Here is a 19529-nt window from a genome sequence, read left to right on the forward strand (position 1 = left end):
CTGCCTCAATAAACTTTGCTAGGAACATAGAAGTATGGGAAACTGGATACTGAGACATTAATGATGATGATGTAACCATAGCAATGGTAAATATTCTAATTGAAACACAAACCAAAACATTAAAACTAGACTAAAATCCATGTTTCTGAATGTCATAAATATACCTATTATCCCTTATTGAATACAACGTAGAAACCCCATAAATGCCATACAGCTACAATTTATAATGACCCCTATTACATCTAGGGGCTAAATAGCATAAGAAATTGTTTTCTAAAATGTTTGAGGTGAGAATTTAATATGGCATAATGATTTTTGTGTGTTTTTGGTTTTGATTTCATCAAAAGACATTAACTTTTGACTGAGAATTGCACTCACAGATTGTATGTGAATGAAAGGAAGAAGGATAGAAGCACCATTGACCATTTCCAAGAATTAAACTATGAGTTGTGTTAGCCCTCAGTTTGGGTGGTGATGGGCATGGATAGATGGTCATCTTAGAAAGCAGCAGATATAGGACATCTTCTACCCAATTTCACTGACAAGACGTTGGTCAATCAGGGTCCAGAGAAGAAGATTTTTAGCCAATATACCAACTGACAGTGGAATCAATCATGTTAACCACACAGCTATGTCTACAGAAAACTAGAAATGTATAAAAGAACTTGAGATTTCAGTGGAATAAACCAAACCTCCATTCCCGAAATGATGAAAAGCTAACCTCAACTGAACTGGGAATTGAACTCAAAGGTGGCTATTGAAACCTCATTTCCATTAGAGTTAATGCAGTCTACAACAACTGACAACGTCCACAAAGCATGCTTTGAATGCTGAGCAATGTGCCTTGCTTGAGAAGACCAGCCAAGTGAAATCATAGTCATGGCCGATGCCAGAGTTGCCTAAAAAGTACCCAACACACTCTGTAAAAGTGGTTGGCATTAGGAAGGGCATCCAGCCATAGAAACCCTGCCAAATCAGACTGAAACTTAGTGCAGCTCCCCAGCTTACCAGTTTTCAGTCAAACTGTCCAACCCATGCCAGAATGGATATTCAATGATGACGAATTGCCATTGTAAACAACAATGTTGATATCACATGTATGGTTGTGTGATTAACAGCAATCACTCTGCAACCAAGTGGCTTTAGGTTCAATCCCACCAAAGTGTGGCAAACTGAACGAGGGTGTAGGACTATAACTCTGAGCTGATCAAAGCCAACTTGGTGAGATTTGGTTGGCAGCAGCAGCAGCTCTGTATGAAAGCTACACTGAAGGAAGTGTTGCTGGTTGTGTTGATGGGGGACAGAATTAACTCACCACCTGATCCTTAGGGGTAGGGTCCATATTTGTTGCAAACTGAAGGGTTCAGTGCTTGGGGTGAAGACAACCTCCACCCTTCCACCGACCAGTCAGACAGGGGCAGGGATCTGAAAACGACCCAGACTACTTGCCCTTCTTCTCTTCTCTAACAAAACAATTAAAAATCAATATCTGACAAATACTAAAAGTTGTCAAAGCTGAGATGGATGACAAGAGACTATGATGACCTAAAGAGAGATGAATTTGCACACTACAGATAAGATGGTGAAGACTGTCATAGTCAAACAGAGTACACCCAAATACTGAGAACTGAACAGAGTACCCTAATACTAAGAAGTGAACAGGGTACCCTAATATTGAGAACTGAATAGGGTACCCTAATACTAAGAAGTGAACAGGGTACCCTAATACAGAGAACTGAATAGGGTACCCTAATACTAAGAAGTGAACAGGGTACCCTAATATTGAGAACTGAATAGGGTACCCTAATACTAAGAAGTGAACAGGGTACCCTAATACAGAGAACTGAATAGGGTACCTTAATACTAAGAAGTGAACAGGGTACCCTAATACTGAGAACTGAACAGGGTACCCTAATACTGAGAACTGAACAGGGTACCCTAATACTGAGAACTGAGCAGGGTACTCGAATACTAAGAAGTGAACAGGGTACCCTAATACTGAGAACTGAGCAGGGTACCCTAATACTAAGAAGTGAATAGGGTGCCCTAATACTGAGAACTGAACAGGGTACCCGAATACTGAGAACTGAACAGGGTACCCGAATACTGAGAACTGAACAGGGTACTCGAATACTGAGAACTGAACAGGGTACCCGAATACTAAGAAGTGAACAGGGTACCCCAATACTGAGAACTGAACAGGGTACCCTAATACTGAGAACTGAACAGGGTACCCTAATACTAAGAACTGAACAGGGTACCTTATACTGAGAACTGAACAAGGTACTCAAATGCCAAGAAGTGAACTGAAAAGAGAATATAAAGTGAAGTGACTTGCTGAGAAACAATGAAAGAGCATTCAACAGATTTGAACTCCCGACTTGATGGTGAGCAGTTGATACTCTGTGCCGCCGCAGCCGCGTCTGACAGTCAAATAAATATAAAGAGGGAGATATAAACCAGCTTTACTTACCCTATTTCCTTTGGCAGGCACCACTTCATTCAACACTAAATGGTTGTTTTCAAGTGTTTTTGGTGGGGTAGGAGGTAGTGCTACAGTGTTGGGACCCAGCAGTGACCTCAGGCCAGGGGATGTCAACGATGTCGAAGGGGTGGAATAAATGGGAGCAGCAGCAACCATTTGGCCGAGGATCGATACTTTCGCTCCCTCGCTGGTCATAACCACATTAATGGGTGTTGTGGGAGGGTTGGGCAGTGTGCGGTAACTGGAAGTACTTGTGATGGAGGAGGTGGTGTTGGTGGTCGTCGTGATTGTCGTCGTTGTGGACGTCGTTAAGGGGCTTGAAGGTGGCGCTGCGGCTGTTGTTGTTGTTATTGCTGCTGGCTTCTACAAGAGAAACACAGTGTAGAAAAAAAAAATAATGTTGAAGTTGTCAACTTGAGTGATTGATGTTGTTTAGCTGCAGGTCAGCACTGATCCAGCAGAACTGTGATCAAAAACATCCTAGCCATGACCATCCCTACTTTACCATTTTTTGCCTTCTTTTATCTAAGATGGTTAGTCCCCATTACTTTGAAAGGGGCATAAGGTAGTTTTCCAAGTCCCTCAGGTGGATAGATATGCCTCCCTGGATGGGATGCCAGTCCATCACAGGGTCACTCACTTTCACCAGCTCAGTGAACTGGAGCAACGTGAAATAGAGTTTTGCTCAAGAACACAACACACCACCCAATCCAGGAACTGAAACCATAATCTTGCATCCTAACCACTAAGTCATGCACCTTCACTTTGACCAAAGATACTAGGAATTTAAGAGAGATTAGGCAGCTATTTCTAGCAGATCGAGAAACACCATAGAAACTGCTTCATTTGGAGCTCAACGGCTAATTACCCCTAAGGATATAAATACAGAAGAGAAATTAGAGAAGTGAACAGTAAGGCCAAACTCTATTGAAGATCAATCTTCCAAATAAACAGAAATATTCTATAAACGAACAATTGTGTTCATTAATGAGTTCATTAACCGTTTTGTTTATGAAACTATGTTGAAACACACTGCCACTGTTTCAATTAATTTTGAAAATAATGAAGAATTTGGTAAAATAATTTTGTCATTAATTAGTTGGTGTTTGGAACATAATCAACATGAAGGTTTGATGGAAGGTTTTAATTAAGATCATTTCAAAACAGGCAGTTTATAATATAGAAGCAGGGAAACAGCTCGAGATGGAAACTGTGCTGAAATAAGTATCAGCAGTGTTTGTTGCTGTTTATCAACCATTTTCTTACCATATTTCTGCTGAAATAATCTGCCTTTGTTTCAGTTTAATTTTGAAAATAAGGAATCTAATACAATAACTTTATCATAATTAATCTGGTGTTTGGAACCCTTTTTATGCAAGGGTTTCGTTTAGATCATCTTATAACATGATGTTTGTATTCTAGGATTAGGAACAGTCTTAATAAAGTTGATATCAAAAGGGTTGAAATGTTTTATATATAAAATAGGAAATGATGACAAGATGACACAACAACAAAAACAGCAACAACAGATATCGTAAGGTTAACGAGTGTTACAATGTGGCATGTGTTTGGTGTTCAACCTCAAAAAAAGTCTTAGAATGGGACAAAATCCATGTAGGATAATAAATGAGCCAAAACAACAAGAGAAACCTGAAGATATCTATTCTCTGAGATCCAAAGAAGATCTGCCAGTTTGACTAACATTCAGTATGACACACACACACACAGAGTGGTAGAGGCCGTTACATCTGAATTACATCCCCATTAATATAAACAACAACAACAACTGCAGACTACTGGAACTAAGGGAAGCTGGAGAAGGGAGGCAAGTAGTAACAAGAAAAAGAAAAAACGAAACTGTCAGAGAATCACAACCGAGCTCAGCGTCACCGCACAGCAGCTGGCTTGGGCCAATGTGTTGCTCCACAGCCTCAGGTTGACCAACGTGCGCCGTTCGCTTTGCTGTCACAAATACACTGCGAAAGAAACGTGACAAGGGGAGCTAACTCCTTCGACAGACCGGAATCTGAACCAAGTCATTCACCAAATTAACAAGACTAAATCCTGAGGTTAAAACCTTTCAAAGTGGTGCCCCAGGGTGGTACCAGTTCAATTAACGGAGACCATTAAAAAAAAAAAAAAATTAAAAATATGAATCCTTCTTTCACTGAGAAATCCAATTGTCTGTAGGGGACGGAAATACTGTCTGTTTGTCTGGGTGATGGGTGGGTGGGTGGTTGACCATTGTTTTTCTTCCAAATAATCAAAGGGTTGAAAAGGGGACATATTTGAGGCAGAGAATTTCCCCGTCACCAACACTTACCTGTTTTTCAAGTGAGGAATATTATTTATTCCTGAGGTCTTCGAAAGTTATAATGTTGACAACGTAAGTAAACACTGTTAACCATTTTGTTTGAATGGTACCATGCAATGCCAAGTCATGCACAGGTCACTTCTAAGACACACAGATACACACATACATCCTTATCATCATTTAACGTCCCTTTTATCATGCTGGCATGGGTCAGACGATTTGACAAGACCAGAGGAGCCAGAATGATGCACCAGGTACTAAGTCTCCTTTGGCACGGTTTTTACAGCTGGATGCCCTTCCTAACACCAAACACTTCACACACACACACATCTGAGACAAGCTTCTAAAATTTATATCTGTGAAATTCCCTTATATGGCATTGCTTGGCCCAGGACTAAAGTAGCACGTTAGCAGATACTTGTGCAATTTGTCATGCAGTGGGACTGAACCTGAAACCATGTGGTCGGGGAGCAAACTTCATAAGCACACAGCCATGCCTGAACTAGTGCAGGTGTGCATGCATGTGTGTGCATGTGTAAATACCACACAGAGAAAGCACTGCTGTTAGGGACGTCTATGTTCTGCCATGCTCACAGATGTTGGATGGGTTTCACAGCATTTCTGTCAAGGTTCCGTATCAAGTTGCCCTTCCTATCACCACCTTGTTTACTTCATAAGCTAGGTATATCTTATCATGTCTTATCATATCACAGAGAAGTTGTCTGTGAGAAGAGTACAGAGTCCACTATTTCTCGTGTATCAGTCAATTTCTCAATTGCAAATATAAGCAACCTTAATGGGTTTCCTCCGCAGGATCTCTGTAGCGAAGTTACTCAACAAGGTGCATTGACCAGAGAGGAAGGCGTCTTCCCAGGTGGTGTCTCTACTTCTCTGTATTGAGAGGTCACAGCTTCAGTACAACAACATGTGATTAGAAAGTCAGAGAAAAGAACTGCAAGACAGATTCTTCAAGCTGAGCCAACCAATATGAGGCCTAAGAGTAAGCCAAGAATGAGATGGCTGGATAATATTCACAGCCTCAGTTGGTCAAGCCTGGGAATCCAGCTGGAAAATGTAAATGACATTTGCTTCTGATAGGACCGAATGGAGGAAGGAGGTGAGGACTCTCCAAAGGACGGTAGGCAGAGAAAATGAATGGACAGAGTTGCTGCTCATTTAAACCCCATTTCCTTCAGGCAACTTACAAAGTGCACCTACCTTCGGTTTCTTCATTTTTTGCCCCCATCTGGCATTTACATGCCTTTCCTATCACCAACCTCTAACATATCCCCAGGCATTAATACAGTTCGGATCAGTAGAGGAAAAAGACATTGTAAAAACAAAATGAGGTTTTGTTCATGGAGACCAAAAACCTGTGAGTGGGTTTCAGAGATGGAAACTGTAAGAAGCTCCCCACGTTTGTGTGTATGCATGTGCAGATATATGTTTGTATCTTCCTGTCTGTACTATGCATGACAGATGTCAACAGAAGCTACCTGTCATACACAAACAGTGTCTTTCGTTCCCGATTTTCCACGAGAAATACTTCTGGCCACAGGGAAATATTAGTGTGTTTAGAAACAGGGTTAGCAAGAGGAAGGGCCTCAGGCCATACAAAATCTGTCCCAACATCTTCCATCCAACTTGTGTAAGCATGGAAAGGAAGATGTTAAAACAATGATGATGATGAACTGCAGCAGAGAAGTGCACTTCACAGGATCCACAATGCACCAGAATGTTTTTCATGTGCAGCTGCACCAGTACATGTGCAACTCCTTCGCAGCAAAGCATTTCTCTGTTTCAAAACGATTTTCATGTTACATTTGTTTGTTTTTGCTTTTTTGGTTTTTTTTTCATATATTCTAACTGATGTTTTAAAATCTAATGATGAGTCAGAACACATTTAGGGGCTTCAGTGAGTGTGACATGGATTGAGAAAAGTTGAGAGAGAGAGAGATGGACAGAGGAGGAGAGAGAGACAGAGAGAGAGAGAGAGAGAGAGAGAGAGAGAGAGACAGACAGAGAGAGAGAGATGTCTTAAGGGCAACAACAAGGATACTAACCTTTGTTGAATTTTTAACAGTGTTTGATTTTGATCCCAAAACGACAGTTTTTGGTGAAATATTTTGTAAACCTGGAAACAAAAGAATGGAAACCATTTTTAAAAAACAAAAAAAAAGCAACAACTTGAATAGAAGGATCTTTAGAAGAATTTAAAACGGAAAACCACAAGTCTAGGAACTGGAGACATCTGGCTGATGGAACAGCCAGGTCTGCATGTGATGGAATGGAGAATAATCATATCATAGCAAATACATTTGTGAAGCAGTGCTTGTAAACCAAACAGGAGTCTAAGAACTGAAGCCATTCTCTAGATAGTTGATGGAATGGCTGCTGGTGGAGCATGATTTGGAAAGAACATGGTCAGACCATCACAGCAAATATGTCTCTGAACCTCTCCTGGGATTTGACCTTGACCATTAATTCTGACCTATCTCTAAAAGCGAAGTTTTATGGCTTAGTGGCTAGGGTGCTGCACACACGGTCACAACATTAAGGGACCAGGAGATGCGTTGTGTTTTGAACCCTTCAGCATTCAGATTACTCATGTCAAAGGCGATACTTATTTATTCACATTGTTTTGAATTTATCATACATTATCTTGTAGCCTTAATATTTCACTGATGTGATTGTTAGTTTCTAGTGACATTGTGGGGCAGGTGTGAGAGACTGGATCTGGTTGATTTGAACATAAAACAGGTAGAACAATTGGGCTGGATGTGGCCAGTTTAAATGCTAAAGGGTTAAGCAAAACCCTTTATTTCCACATTGCTCTGTGATCCCTTTGACATGATGTGTGGCACACCGGGCACCCGTACAGGTCATGTCAGCTTCGGGCAGGAAGTAAGTCAATGCAGAGCACAACCATTTGATCCCTATAAACAAATCATTTGGACAAGTTGTTCAGCAAGAAGTTGCAGACCCCTCATCAGCCATTTAAGACAGGAGACTCCGTCATGAGTGAGAGAGGGGAGAGAGAGAGAGAGAGAGAGAGAGAGAGAAAGAGAACGATGATGATGATGTGTGCACGCACACACACAACTTAGTTGAAGTTTCCTTAGTCAAGACAGTTAACTCTACCTCTCCACAACCAATCCAACTCTAATAAAGGACCAAAGACAGTAACTTACCTTTTTTTAACTCAGGTAATTTGCTGCCACTGTTCTCTGTGGAATAAAGAATTGCAGAGGTGAGGTGCAGTGTCAATTGAGAACATTCTATGGGAAGGCAGGTTGTGAAGAAACATGGCTAAGATACAGCGGAGAACAAGAACAGAGAAACACATACACATCACATAAAACATGTCACTAAACTCTAGCAGTAATACACATATGTAAACAATTACATAAGCAATTGTACACACAAATACACACGTCACTAAAACAAGAGATGCTTCCATATACATATGATCCAGTTAGAATTTTCTTCAGGTTGAGTAACCCATCCCACTCAAAAGGTCCCTGAATAAGGTTTGTTTAATGATGTTGAACGAAACACCCATGTTTCCAAAGGTGAATTATCCAAACCCCAAAGAATTCCCCTCAACACATGGCTATGATGCCCCTCCACTACTTCTGCTCATGATCAGAGATGCACATGTCACCAGCCACCAAGGCATATATGCTCAATTGTTCTTTTTGTATTTTTCATCAACCAACTTCCATTTTCCTCTTCCAATTCATTGAGGTAAGAATTTCTAGAGCCTGACGCCTTTCCAGTTGCCAATCATGCCCCATTGCCAAGTAAGGTTATATTTCTCTATGGCAACACATTGGCCCATGGCTAAGTGGTTGAGAAATATGCTTCCCAACCACATCATTTCAGGTTCAATCTTGCTGCATGATACCTTGGGCAAATGTCCTCTACAATGCACCAGGTTGAATACTGCTCAGCGAATGGAATTGGTAAACAGAAGCTCTTTGGAAGCATACACTGTGTGTGTGTGTGTTAATGTTGATATTTCATGGTTTCCCATGGTTTCTCGGAGCAAAATAATGGTAATGTTAATAACCAGTCAGTCTGGGTTTTTGAAAGCCCATGGAATTTTTTTATAAATGTCTTTCTTGAAAAACAAGGATTGGCAACAAGAAGGGGATCAAATTAAGTTCCCCTTCTAACTTATATAAGCACACAAAAATTAATATCAAGCAAAGAAATGTACAACGATAAAAATATATAGACATCTTGTTATACTATGTAAATGTGAGTGAGGGTGTATAAAGAGGTAAAACAGTGTATATAACAGATGTGTGTGTGTGTGAGTGTATAAACTAAACTTACCTTTCCCACAGTCATCCATTTTATGCTGAAAAGAAAAAGAAATCATGTAGATTAAACCTTATATTATTACAACATTCCATTTGTATATACAGAAATCCCTCGACTCCAACCCCCCCCAGGTGAAAATCCACAAAGTAGAAACAATATTGTACTGTATATTTTTTTTTATTATTTTCATAATTTGTGTATATATATATATATTATTATAAAGGCAAAACACCCCCACAGAGGAATCAATGTAAGCTTAAATAAGGAAAGGTGACAGGCGAACCGCGATATGGTGAGGGATTACTGTATATACACACACGCATTAATATGAACATACATGTATGTATGTCTATATATATATATATATATATATATATATATACACACATTGATTAGTAAATATTGGAAAGTACACAGAGGACATATATTAAGCTGTTGCCTAGAAATATATACCAAGTCACATCATAGCCCTATACATATATATATATATATATATATGTATGTATTATTTTATTGAAGCTGAAAAAATCTTCAGAAAATGTGTTGTTAGTGGTGAGTTTCATGTCAGCACTTAACTATCTGATGAGTGGTGTGAAACTTGCAACAACATCCAGTTTGTGAAGATTTTTTTCAGTCTTAATAAAATAGTACTTTACTCTACCTTTGGTATTCCAGTACTATTTTTTTTTCTTTCCATTTTATTTTGCACCAATGTGCTTACTTGTGTGAGAGAGAAAATGAAAGAGAAAGATTTGGACCAAATACCATCACAGTCATGTCTACAGAAGAGTAGTATCAGCTGTAATCTGTGGACTCTGGGTAAGGAATTGTGGGTAGGGTAGGAGGAGGAGGACATGACTGTAAGGAGTGAGACAGGAAGTGAGGTAAGAGGTGAAGTAGGAAGAGGTGGTAGGGCTGAATGTGGCTGTGTGTGTATGTAAAGGTAGGTGGGGGGGAAGCAGTCAAGTGTGGGTAGAGGGTGGTGGGGAAAGGTCAGAGTGAGGTGTAGGTCAGTCAAAGTGCATACAGAAGGGTGGACAGGTAGTTGAGGTATGGATAAAAGGACTAGAAAAGGAGATGGTGGGGGGTAGGAAACCACCAATGTCCTCCATTATACATATTTATGATGTGACATGGTTGTGGTTTTTGTTGTCAATGGAAACAAAGCAGAGATATGAAAGGTCACTGATGAGGTCAAAGTTTAAACTGGAGTGAGGGAGGAGGAGCTTTTGAACATTTGCTTCTTTGTTTTGGGTGTTCAATCCCACTGATATCAGATGGACAAGCCTTAAATAAGGACCCCAGCTAACTTCCCCCACCTGCACACACTTCAGGGACCAGTAACTGTTGATTCAACAACTGAATTTTTATACCAACCCACCAAAGACTGCCCTCAGGTCTACTGTATAAACTGCTTTCAATTTATCGAAATTAAAACTGCCCATTAAAATTCCAACTCAATTTATGTCCCAAACATCAGCTTAATATCAACAAAGTTATTTTACAATAAACTTCATTATTTTTTAAATTGATTGAAAGAAAAACAGTTATTCATGACCTGGGTGTTGACTGGGCAGCCCAGGGCTACAGTATAATATACTTGCTCAAGGTGCCACACAGTTGGACTTTAACCCAAAACTGTGTGTGTGTGGGTAGCAAAATTCTGCACCTATTACAAAATCTAAATGAATAACATGTTTAGATTTTGGTCACACATCTTAAGTTGCTCCATTCTGTAGACACAATCAATCATTCCAAACTCTGAAACAATTCCATTTCTACGTATTTTGCATAAAGGATTAACAACTTGGGTCTTTGTAAATTTGAAAGAAAATAGAATAGCAAAAAGGAACTTACCGTAATATCTATAACTCTGTCTGCTTCTTTGAGTAGATAAGGCGCTGATTGATGTGCGGCTGTGGTGTTGTGAAATTCTTTAGCAGCCAGTTGTTTCGCCTGGCTTTCTCGAAGAAGTTCTGCAACAGTCTTGCCAGTATGGCCACTTTTTGTCGAAGATCTTCTGTGCTGAGACGGCACCCTACTTCGCCGCAAATGTGGCATGATTGGGCCAGAATTCTCTTCTTTAGTGGTGGCCACTGTGTGACTCTTTTTAGTCAACAGTTCCAAAATAGTGGATGAATTTTTTATTACAGCACTTGCATTGTTAATTGTCTTTTTGGTATCACACTCGACTGGCTCTAAAGAAGGGGTTTTCTCTGGCAAATCCTCACCATCTCGCGAGACAACATCATCATCATCATCTTCATCATCGTCATCATCATCGTCCATGTCGTCCTGACCAGAATTTTCATTGTTACGTTTAAATATTTTTTTCCGTTTTTTGTTAGGGAGATCGTATGTACCCCACCGTCTTTTCCGAGGACGGATACTCTTAGATCGACTGTTTTCCGAGTCAGACAGGGAAAGGGGTTCGTCTTTATCAGGGAAATCAAATTTCGAGGAATTCACTTTGTTGATCTTTAAGGGGCTTGTGGGGGGAGATTTTGGTGAGGAATTGTAAGAATTTTCAATCACAGGTAACTTAATTCTGATATTGGCAATTGGGGCAAGGTTGACGGTCTTTACATAATGGTTTGATTGGTTAGCTGGGGTACCTGATTTCCGGGCTTTTGGGGTCGGCTTGCTCACCTGATCTACTGGAGCCGGCAGTAATCCTGAGGAAGGGAGCTGAAAAGCAGGAGTCAAAGATGGTGGCGTTGTAGGAGGGGAGGAACGAGTGTCAGAGGTGGAGACATCAGGTATGTGTAACGGACTGTTGGAAGATGAAACGGCAACAGAGACAACAGGAGGGGGAGGAGTAGATAGAGGTTGTTTCTCAGTGAGACTAGTATCGTGCTTCTGTAGATTGGTGGGGCAGTTAGCAAGGGCACTAAAAAGAGGGGAGGTTCTTGAAGTCTTTTGACTGACCTCGGTTTCGGTAACAAGCGTCTCCTCACGTTTCCCTTCTGATGCAACAACGTCCAAGGTTTGTGTTGGTTGGGGAACGAGAAGGAGAGGGAGGGCCGGTGGTGGTGGGGTAGGCTGCTGTTGCAATGATAATGGTTTGGATGATAATGAAGAGGCTAGTAATGGAGAAGATACAAACAGACTTTCTAGTTCGTTCTTCCTCACACTTTCTTTATCATTACTCGCTCCATCCTTCAGACCAGTCGTAATACTTTTCCTGCTGGTGTTACTACCATTATTATTATTATTGTTTTTAATTTTAGTTCTACATTTGCTGCTGTTGTTAATGCTGCGGTTGCTGTTGATGCTTTTAGTTTTGTTGCTGACACTGTTGTTGTTGTTGGTGGTGGTGGTGGTCATGGTGTCATTCTGTTTCTGTAATGTCTTATCCGTTGCCTTTGTGGCAATAAGGAGAGAATTATTATCATTATTATTATTATTATTATCATTATTATTATTATTACTACTACTACTGGTGGTGGTGGTGGTGGTGGTGCTGCCCTCTACTCCAGCATCAGAAACACAAACAACAACAGCACTGTTGTCTCCTAAGTCTTTCTCAGGTTGTGTCAAGGCATTGGAAAGAGCAGCCGGACATTCAGGGTCTCCTACTGGTGAGCTATCATCATCATCATCATCACCACCACCACCACCATCACCATCGTTTTTATCATCACCACCACCACCACTACTGCTGCTGCTGCTGCTGGGACTTGGGTCTTTGTGTCAGTTACTTTAGTAAGGAAACTCGTGATGAATGTCTGTGAGGGTAGCACCACAGGTGCAGGGCTCGGGGAAGCGGGTTTTGGGGAAGAGGGTTTCATGTTCTCTTGGCTGCTCTTAAGAACGGTAAACAAAGGCTCTGGAGGAGAAGACGGCGGAGGACTTGCTGTCGCAGCAGGCATTTTCATATTCTCGACAGATGTCAAAATAGGGGGCGGCGTACACGACAGCAAGGGGGGCTGGTCACTGCCCTCGCCAACACCTTCCACCGCCTTCTTGTCAGCATTGTTATCATAAAGGCCTATATCACTGATTTGGGGACAACTGTTGCCACCAGTATCACTACTACTACTACTACTGCTACTACTACTACTACTACTACTGCTGCTGCTGCTGCTGTTGCTGTTGTTACCTGCATTATTGCTGCAGCTGGTCACATCATCACTGTTGTCGCATGTATCTCCAGTGAAAGTTATTGGAGAGAACATAGCATCTCTAACAACCTCTGTAACGACATCCCCTGAGTAAACTGCAGCAATGGTCGCGATTGGAGGGTCTATGACTTGGTTGTTGCAGTCGCTGTCAGTGTTGTTGTTGTTGTTATCGTCATCGTTGTTGCAGGTGTTGCTATCAATGCTGATGAGGTTACTGCTATCTTTGTCGATGGTGGTGGTGGTGGTGGTGATGGGGCAGCTAGCAGTGGTGGTGGTGGTGGTGGTGATGGGGCAGCTACTACCTGTGTTGATGGCGGTGGTATTGGTGCAGTTGAAGCTGAGGTTGATGTAGCTTGGGCTGTTGCTGCTGCTGCTGCTGCTGCTTTTAAAGACTGGTTCAGTAGAAAGAGCACTGGAGAAAGTGACAGCTGTCATAGTAGTAATGGGGGTAGAGGTGATGGTGGGGGTGGTGGCGATGGTGGTGGTGGAAGTGATGATGGGAGTGGTGGTGGCAGTGGTGGTAATGGTGGTTGTGGCAGTGGTGGTAGTAGTAGTAGTAGTAGTAAGGGCCACGGCACTGAGAGGAGAGAAAGATTCTGCGACAACCATTCCAATTTCACTGTTGCTTTGTTTCTCAGAACTGGTCATTTCACTATCACTACTCTCCACAGGAGAACTGGTCAGTCCAACTGTGCTGTCCTCTACATCAGCATTACCCATTCCAATATCGCTCCTCTCTATATGAGAACTGGCCAATCCAATATCGTTCCTCTCCATATCAGAACTGGCCTCTTCAACTGTGCTCCTCTCAGAATCACAATTGGCCATTCCTAGACTGCTGCTCTCTATATTAGAATTAACCATTCCAATATTGCTTTCCAGATGAGAATTAGCCAAGCCAATAATGGAACTACTCTCTGTCTCAGAATTGACCATTCCAATATTGCTACTGTCCATATGAGAACTCCCCATTCCAATGTCGTTCCTCTCCATATGAGTATTAGCCATTCCAATATTGCTGCTGTCCATGAGAGAATTAGCCATGCCAATGTTGCTTCTCTCCATGTGAGGATTGACCATTCCAAAGTTGCTGCTTTCCATATGAGGATTGGTCATTCTGTATGCACTGTTCTCCATATGAGGACTGACCATTCCATAGTTCCTATTCTCCATATGAGAATTAACCATTCCAAAGTTGTTCTCTCTATGAGAATTGACCATTCCATAATTACTATTCTCCATATGAGAATTCACCATTCCATAATTACTGTTTTCCATATGAGAACTAACCATTCCAAAGTTCCTGTTCTCCATGTGCGAATTCACCATTCCATAATTGTTGTTCTCCATATGTGAGCTAACCATTCCAAAATTACTGTTCTCCCTATGAGAATTGGCCAATCCAAAATTACTGTTTTCCCTGTGAGAATTGACCATTCCAAAGTTCCTGCTCTCCATATGAGAATTAACCATACCAAGGGTGCTGTTTTCCATATAATTTGCCATTCCAATGTTGCTGCTATCCCAATGAGAATTTGCCATTCTAATGTTGCTATTGTCTCGATGATAATTGGTCATTCCAGTGTTGTCTCTGTGATAATTGGGGAAATACATATTGTCGACAACCTGCAGTCTGTTGATAGGATCATTGTTTGGCGGCGCCACCGAGCACAAGTTGGTTGGAAACGAAAGTTGGTTTCTATCAAAGTCTGCTAAACCATTGTCCCCATTCACTGACTTCATCATTCCTTCCGAGTAGACAGTTTTGATGTCTTTGACAATGCTGTCCGTCTGTAAGAGGTCTGTGGCTATCTCATCCGTCTTCACAGCGCCCACATCTCCAAACTGAAACACAAAAATAAAAAAATAAGAAAAAAAGTAAATATATAATAAAACAAAAATATATAACAAACAAATATAAATACATAAATGAAATAAATAAAAATGTATAATAAACAAATAAAAACAAACATAAATATGATGCTTGCTTCCCAACCACATGGTTCCTGATTCAGTCCAACTGCTTGGCACCTTGGGCAAGTGTCTTCTACTGTAGCCACAGGCCTTGTGAGTGGCTTTAGTAGACGGAAACTGGAACAAGCCCATCATATATATATATATACACATATATATATATATACACACGTGTTTATGTATTTGCATGCCTGTGCTTGTCTCGTTCCCTCATCATCGCTTGACAACCGATGTTGGTGTGTTTATGTCTCCACAGCTTAGCAGTTTGGCAAAAGCGACCGATAGATTAAGTACTAGGCTTACAAAAACTTAAGTCCTGGGGTCAATTTGTTCGACTAAAGGCAGTGCTCCAGCATGGCCACAGTCAAATGACTGAAACCAGTATTCAACTGGTCCTTATTTTATAAACTCCAAAAAGGATGAAAGGCTGGAAGAAATACCAGCAGGCATGTTGTCCAGCCCATCCAGCCCCCTAACCTGAACCCTTAATTGCATTTGATAATTTTATAACAACAGTAACTATTTCTTTAATTAACATCAGGCAACAGTGCTATGAGACAGAGAGGGAGAAACACACCCCTGCCATTCGGGTATGCTCTGAGGTAGTGATTGTACAGTCCAATCCAGTCCAGCCCAACCAACCAGAGACAGAGATAAATATGGTGAAATTAATTATTATGGTGTATATTTTCATTAGTTCTGACTTCACATTTTCATACCCAGCCATTAAGCCACGCTATGGCTATACTGATGATGTAGACACATCCCAACAATGGCACCACCTTTTTGAGCCCTTACACGGCCTAAAAGACAAAACATTTATCAATGAGTGCCAAATGTGAAATACTAGATTAAAAATTCGGTTTTCTTTCCAAACAGACTCCACAAATCTGTTAAATATAACCCAAGATATTAGTATGAAACTGTACTTCACATGTAGCCACTACAAATGTTCAATCTATGTACAATGCACGGCAACTCACAACATTAGCATGTATTGAGTACTTCAGCATTTTACAACAAAGTGTTCAATGCATCACTATTTTTGTCAGAGTCATTGTCAAGACAAACATACACACACACACACACACACACACACACACATTACAAGCTTCCATACATTTTCCACCATATTTCACTCCCAAGACATTGGTCAGTCCAAGGACACTTGTCTAAGATGCCTTGAGCCACAGGGTGGTGAAATGAACTTTCTAACCATACATTCATGGGAAATGGCAGAATCAGTGCCTGGTGATATTTGGTTATGTTCTAGCGACATCCCTTTATGCCAAGGTTAACTCGGATACCAAACAAAGTATGGGGTTTAATTTAATTGACCTAGAGAAAAACCTTTCAAGGTAGTGCCCCAGCAAGGCCACAGTTCACTGACACCAGGAAAAGAGTTTACCTTTTTCCTATTTATGTAATCAAGACAAGCATAAACACAAATGCATACATTCACAGACACACAGAGATAATGTCCAGATATTGTCCAAGATGATGCCGGATTTATTTTCACTGATAAAATGGAGTGAGATAAGACAAATAATTAAACTTCCTTCGTTAACAAGATGTTTGAGTTGTTTAATTATCACTTTCCTCTTTGGCCAAGCCCTCATCAACTTTTACGAGTTTCCCTTGAAAGAGAAGTTGGGGGTGGAGAGGGAAGTGTTGCCTTGTAGCAAGTTTGATGAAAGGTGTGTGAATGTTGGAAGCATGGCCAGTGTGAAAGGACCAATTCCGAGCATGCATCTGTAAAAAAAAAGGAAAAAGAGTCTTGCCCTGTTGTTCAGGCACCCATTGCTTTTGTGGGTTTTTCCACAAGGACCTTAAAGCACCTATTAGGAGTTTAATCTGTTCAATTTTAATTGTTATTTATATTGTGTACAGGTGAAAACCCATTGTATCGTCCTGATTTTGTCTTTAATGTTGTTATATGTCTTTTAATGTTATTTTATGTGAGCCCTTGTGGCCAATAAAAGAAATCATAATTATTATTATTAAAAGCAGTGAGCTGGCAGAATCATTAGCATACTGGGTAAAATGCTTAGTGGTACTTCACCCATCACTACATTCTGAGTTCAAATTCCGCTGAGGTCGACTTTGCCTTTCATCCTTTCAGGGTCGATAAATTAAGTACCAGTTAAACACTTGGGTCAATGTAATCAACTAACCCCCTCCCCCAAATTTCAGGCCTTGTGCCTATAATAGAAAGGATTATCATTATAATTATTATTATTATTATTATTATTATTATCATTATTACGTCCGCCTTCGTTAAAGTGGAGGTATTGTTTTCAGTCGTATTTGTTTGTCCGTGGACAAGATATCTCAAGAACCGCTGGATGAATTCAGATGAAACCTTCAGGGATGTTTGGCCTCATGACTGGCACAAACTGATTGGATTTTGGGATCAATCCAGTACCGGACAAGGATTCTGGATTATTTTTCCTGTTTTTTTCACTTAAATTTTGAGAGCGGTCAGGTTCATTTTTAGTATTCTCGTTTGTGAGAACAGTCAATTTTATTTCAGATATTCTCATTTTAAAAGTCCTCCCTGGCTAATCATTGAGAGGATGTTGGTGTTGCCTTGGCAGAGGTTTGTACTCTCTGAGTGCTCTTGTTATTATTATTATTATTATTAAGAAGGCATGCTGACAGAATCATTAGAATGTTGAACAAAATGCTTTGCAGTGTTTGTTTGAGCTCTTTACATTCTGAGCTCAAATTTTGCTGAGGTCAATATTGCCTAACATTTCCATGGGGGTTGACAAAATAAAGTGACCAGGGTCTATGAAATTAACTCCTGCATTTGAAAAGTGCTGGCTTTGTGCCTAGTAGCTGCTGGTGGTGGTGGCAGTGTATATAGGTATAAACATGAGTGTGTGTGCATGAGTGCAAGTAATTTAAAAGTGTATTGCTAATACCAAGGAAGTGCGCCCAACTGGTTTGTGTAACAGCATCTGGCTTGCTGAAACATGGATATGGTATATATAGTAAAACACTTATAATCACAAATGTTATCAGTTATTGTTATCAAACTGTGAGTTCAAAATACATTTTTTTAAATAAAAATTATCCAGTTAATAGAATCAAAAGCTTTAGATACTATTATCTTCTGCTTAATGTTATCAGCTGATTATTGTATCAAAATGCTTTTATATTCAAGTAATCACAACACTATGCTTGTGTGTGAGAGATACATATATATCAGCGTTTCCCAACCAGGGTTCCACAAAAGGTTCCATGGGGTTCTGCGAGAAAGAGTTGAGAAAAGCTAATGCTAACTTCATGATATATAAGTAAATATTTATAAACATATATTTACCACGTAAACTACGATGAAAAAATGACAAAGATATGTGATATAATCATTTTTTATGCAGGGGTTCCCTGAGACATGCAATTTATTTTAAGGGCTATGCAAGGGTAAAAAGGTTGAGAAACACTGATACACACACACACACACACATGCATATACATCTCATTTAACATACACAATTTACAAAAGGGTTACTAATGGTCTCATCCGTTACAGATGGCATGTCGTATAAATCTGCCAAGTTATTGTATCTGCAAAGCATGAAATTATTTGTAGATGTTTTTGAAATTGTGCAAATTAAACGATATCTTTTTCTCCCTGGATGAAGTTCTTATTATTTTGTTGATCCCACCTACAATGGAACTACACATATGTGTATATGCATGTGTGTGTATGTGTGCGTGTGTTAGTGACTATCTCCTTGCCATAACATTGTGTGATAGTTGTGAGTGCCCTTCATTTCCAATCTTCCATGAAAACATGTCCGACCAATGGGAGATGTTAGCTTACTTGGAAACAGATCAGGGTTGGTGACAGGAAGGGTATCCAGCCAGGGAACAAATTCCATCCAACCCATGCAAACAAGGAAAAGAAAAGCAGATGTTAAAACAATGATGATGACGATGATGATGATGATTCTATCTACCTATGTACTCTTATCTACCCCTTATCTACCCAGCTAACACACTAAAGTATAAAACAATACCTTTCTATTGATAAACAAACAAAAGTCTTATTTCTGATGACATAGCAATTAAGACTGTGTCCTAATTAACAACTAAGCTAATCGGTGATGTGATGACATCATCAGGTGTCAGAGATAAACATATTTTCCTCACTGCATTGCTAATTAACTGACATGTGGACAAAAGAGGCAGAACTCGACTGGAAGTGAAATGAGTGTTTTTAAAGTAAAGTACTGTCACTAGGGTTGGTTGTACGAGTACCAGTAATAAACTTAGGTTGAACATAACCACCATC

At 40.3% G+C, this 19529-nt stretch overlaps 2 protein-coding genes across 7 annotated transcripts in view; both read right to left on the minus strand.

Moving 5' to 3' along the window:
• Positions 1-12492, minus strand: part of LOC115222829 (histone-lysine N-methyltransferase EHMT2) — a 53666-nt gene extending 41174 nt beyond the window's left edge. For 2 of the 3 annotated variants that reach the window (XM_029793148.2, XM_029793147.2), the window contains exons 1-4: positions 10986-12492; positions 9141-9165; positions 7991-8026; positions 6863-6933 (exon numbers count right to left, since the gene is read on the minus strand). In XM_029793148.2, the coding sequence (XP_029649008.1) occupies positions 6863-6933; positions 7991-8026; positions 9141-9165; positions 10986-12455 (1602 nt within the window). In that variant the 5' untranslated portion in view covers positions 12456-12492. Of the gene's footprint in view, positions 1-2473; positions 2849-6862; positions 6934-7990; positions 8027-9140; positions 9166-10985 lie in introns of all 3 variants that reach the window. The other variant, XM_029793146.2, reaches the window with a different exon arrangement.
• A 174-nt stretch (positions 12493-12666) lies between these two features.
• LOC115222830 (putative mediator of RNA polymerase II transcription subunit 26) overlaps positions 12667-19529 on the minus strand; it is a 50448-nt gene continuing 43585 nt past the window's right edge. For 3 of the 4 annotated variants that reach the window (XM_029793150.2, XM_029793151.2, XM_029793149.2), the window contains exon 2: positions 12667-15097. In XM_029793150.2, the coding sequence (XP_029649010.1) occupies positions 12704-15097 (2394 nt within the window). In that variant the 3' untranslated portion in view covers positions 12667-12703. The remainder of the gene's footprint in view (positions 15098-19529) is intronic. The other variant, XM_036511980.1, reaches the window with a different exon arrangement.

Source organism: Octopus sinensis, linkage group LG21 (genome assembly GCF_006345805.1).
Source record: "Octopus sinensis linkage group LG21, ASM634580v1, whole genome shotgun sequence".
Lineage (NCBI taxonomy): Eukaryota > Metazoa > Mollusca > Cephalopoda > Octopoda > Octopodidae > Octopus > Octopus sinensis.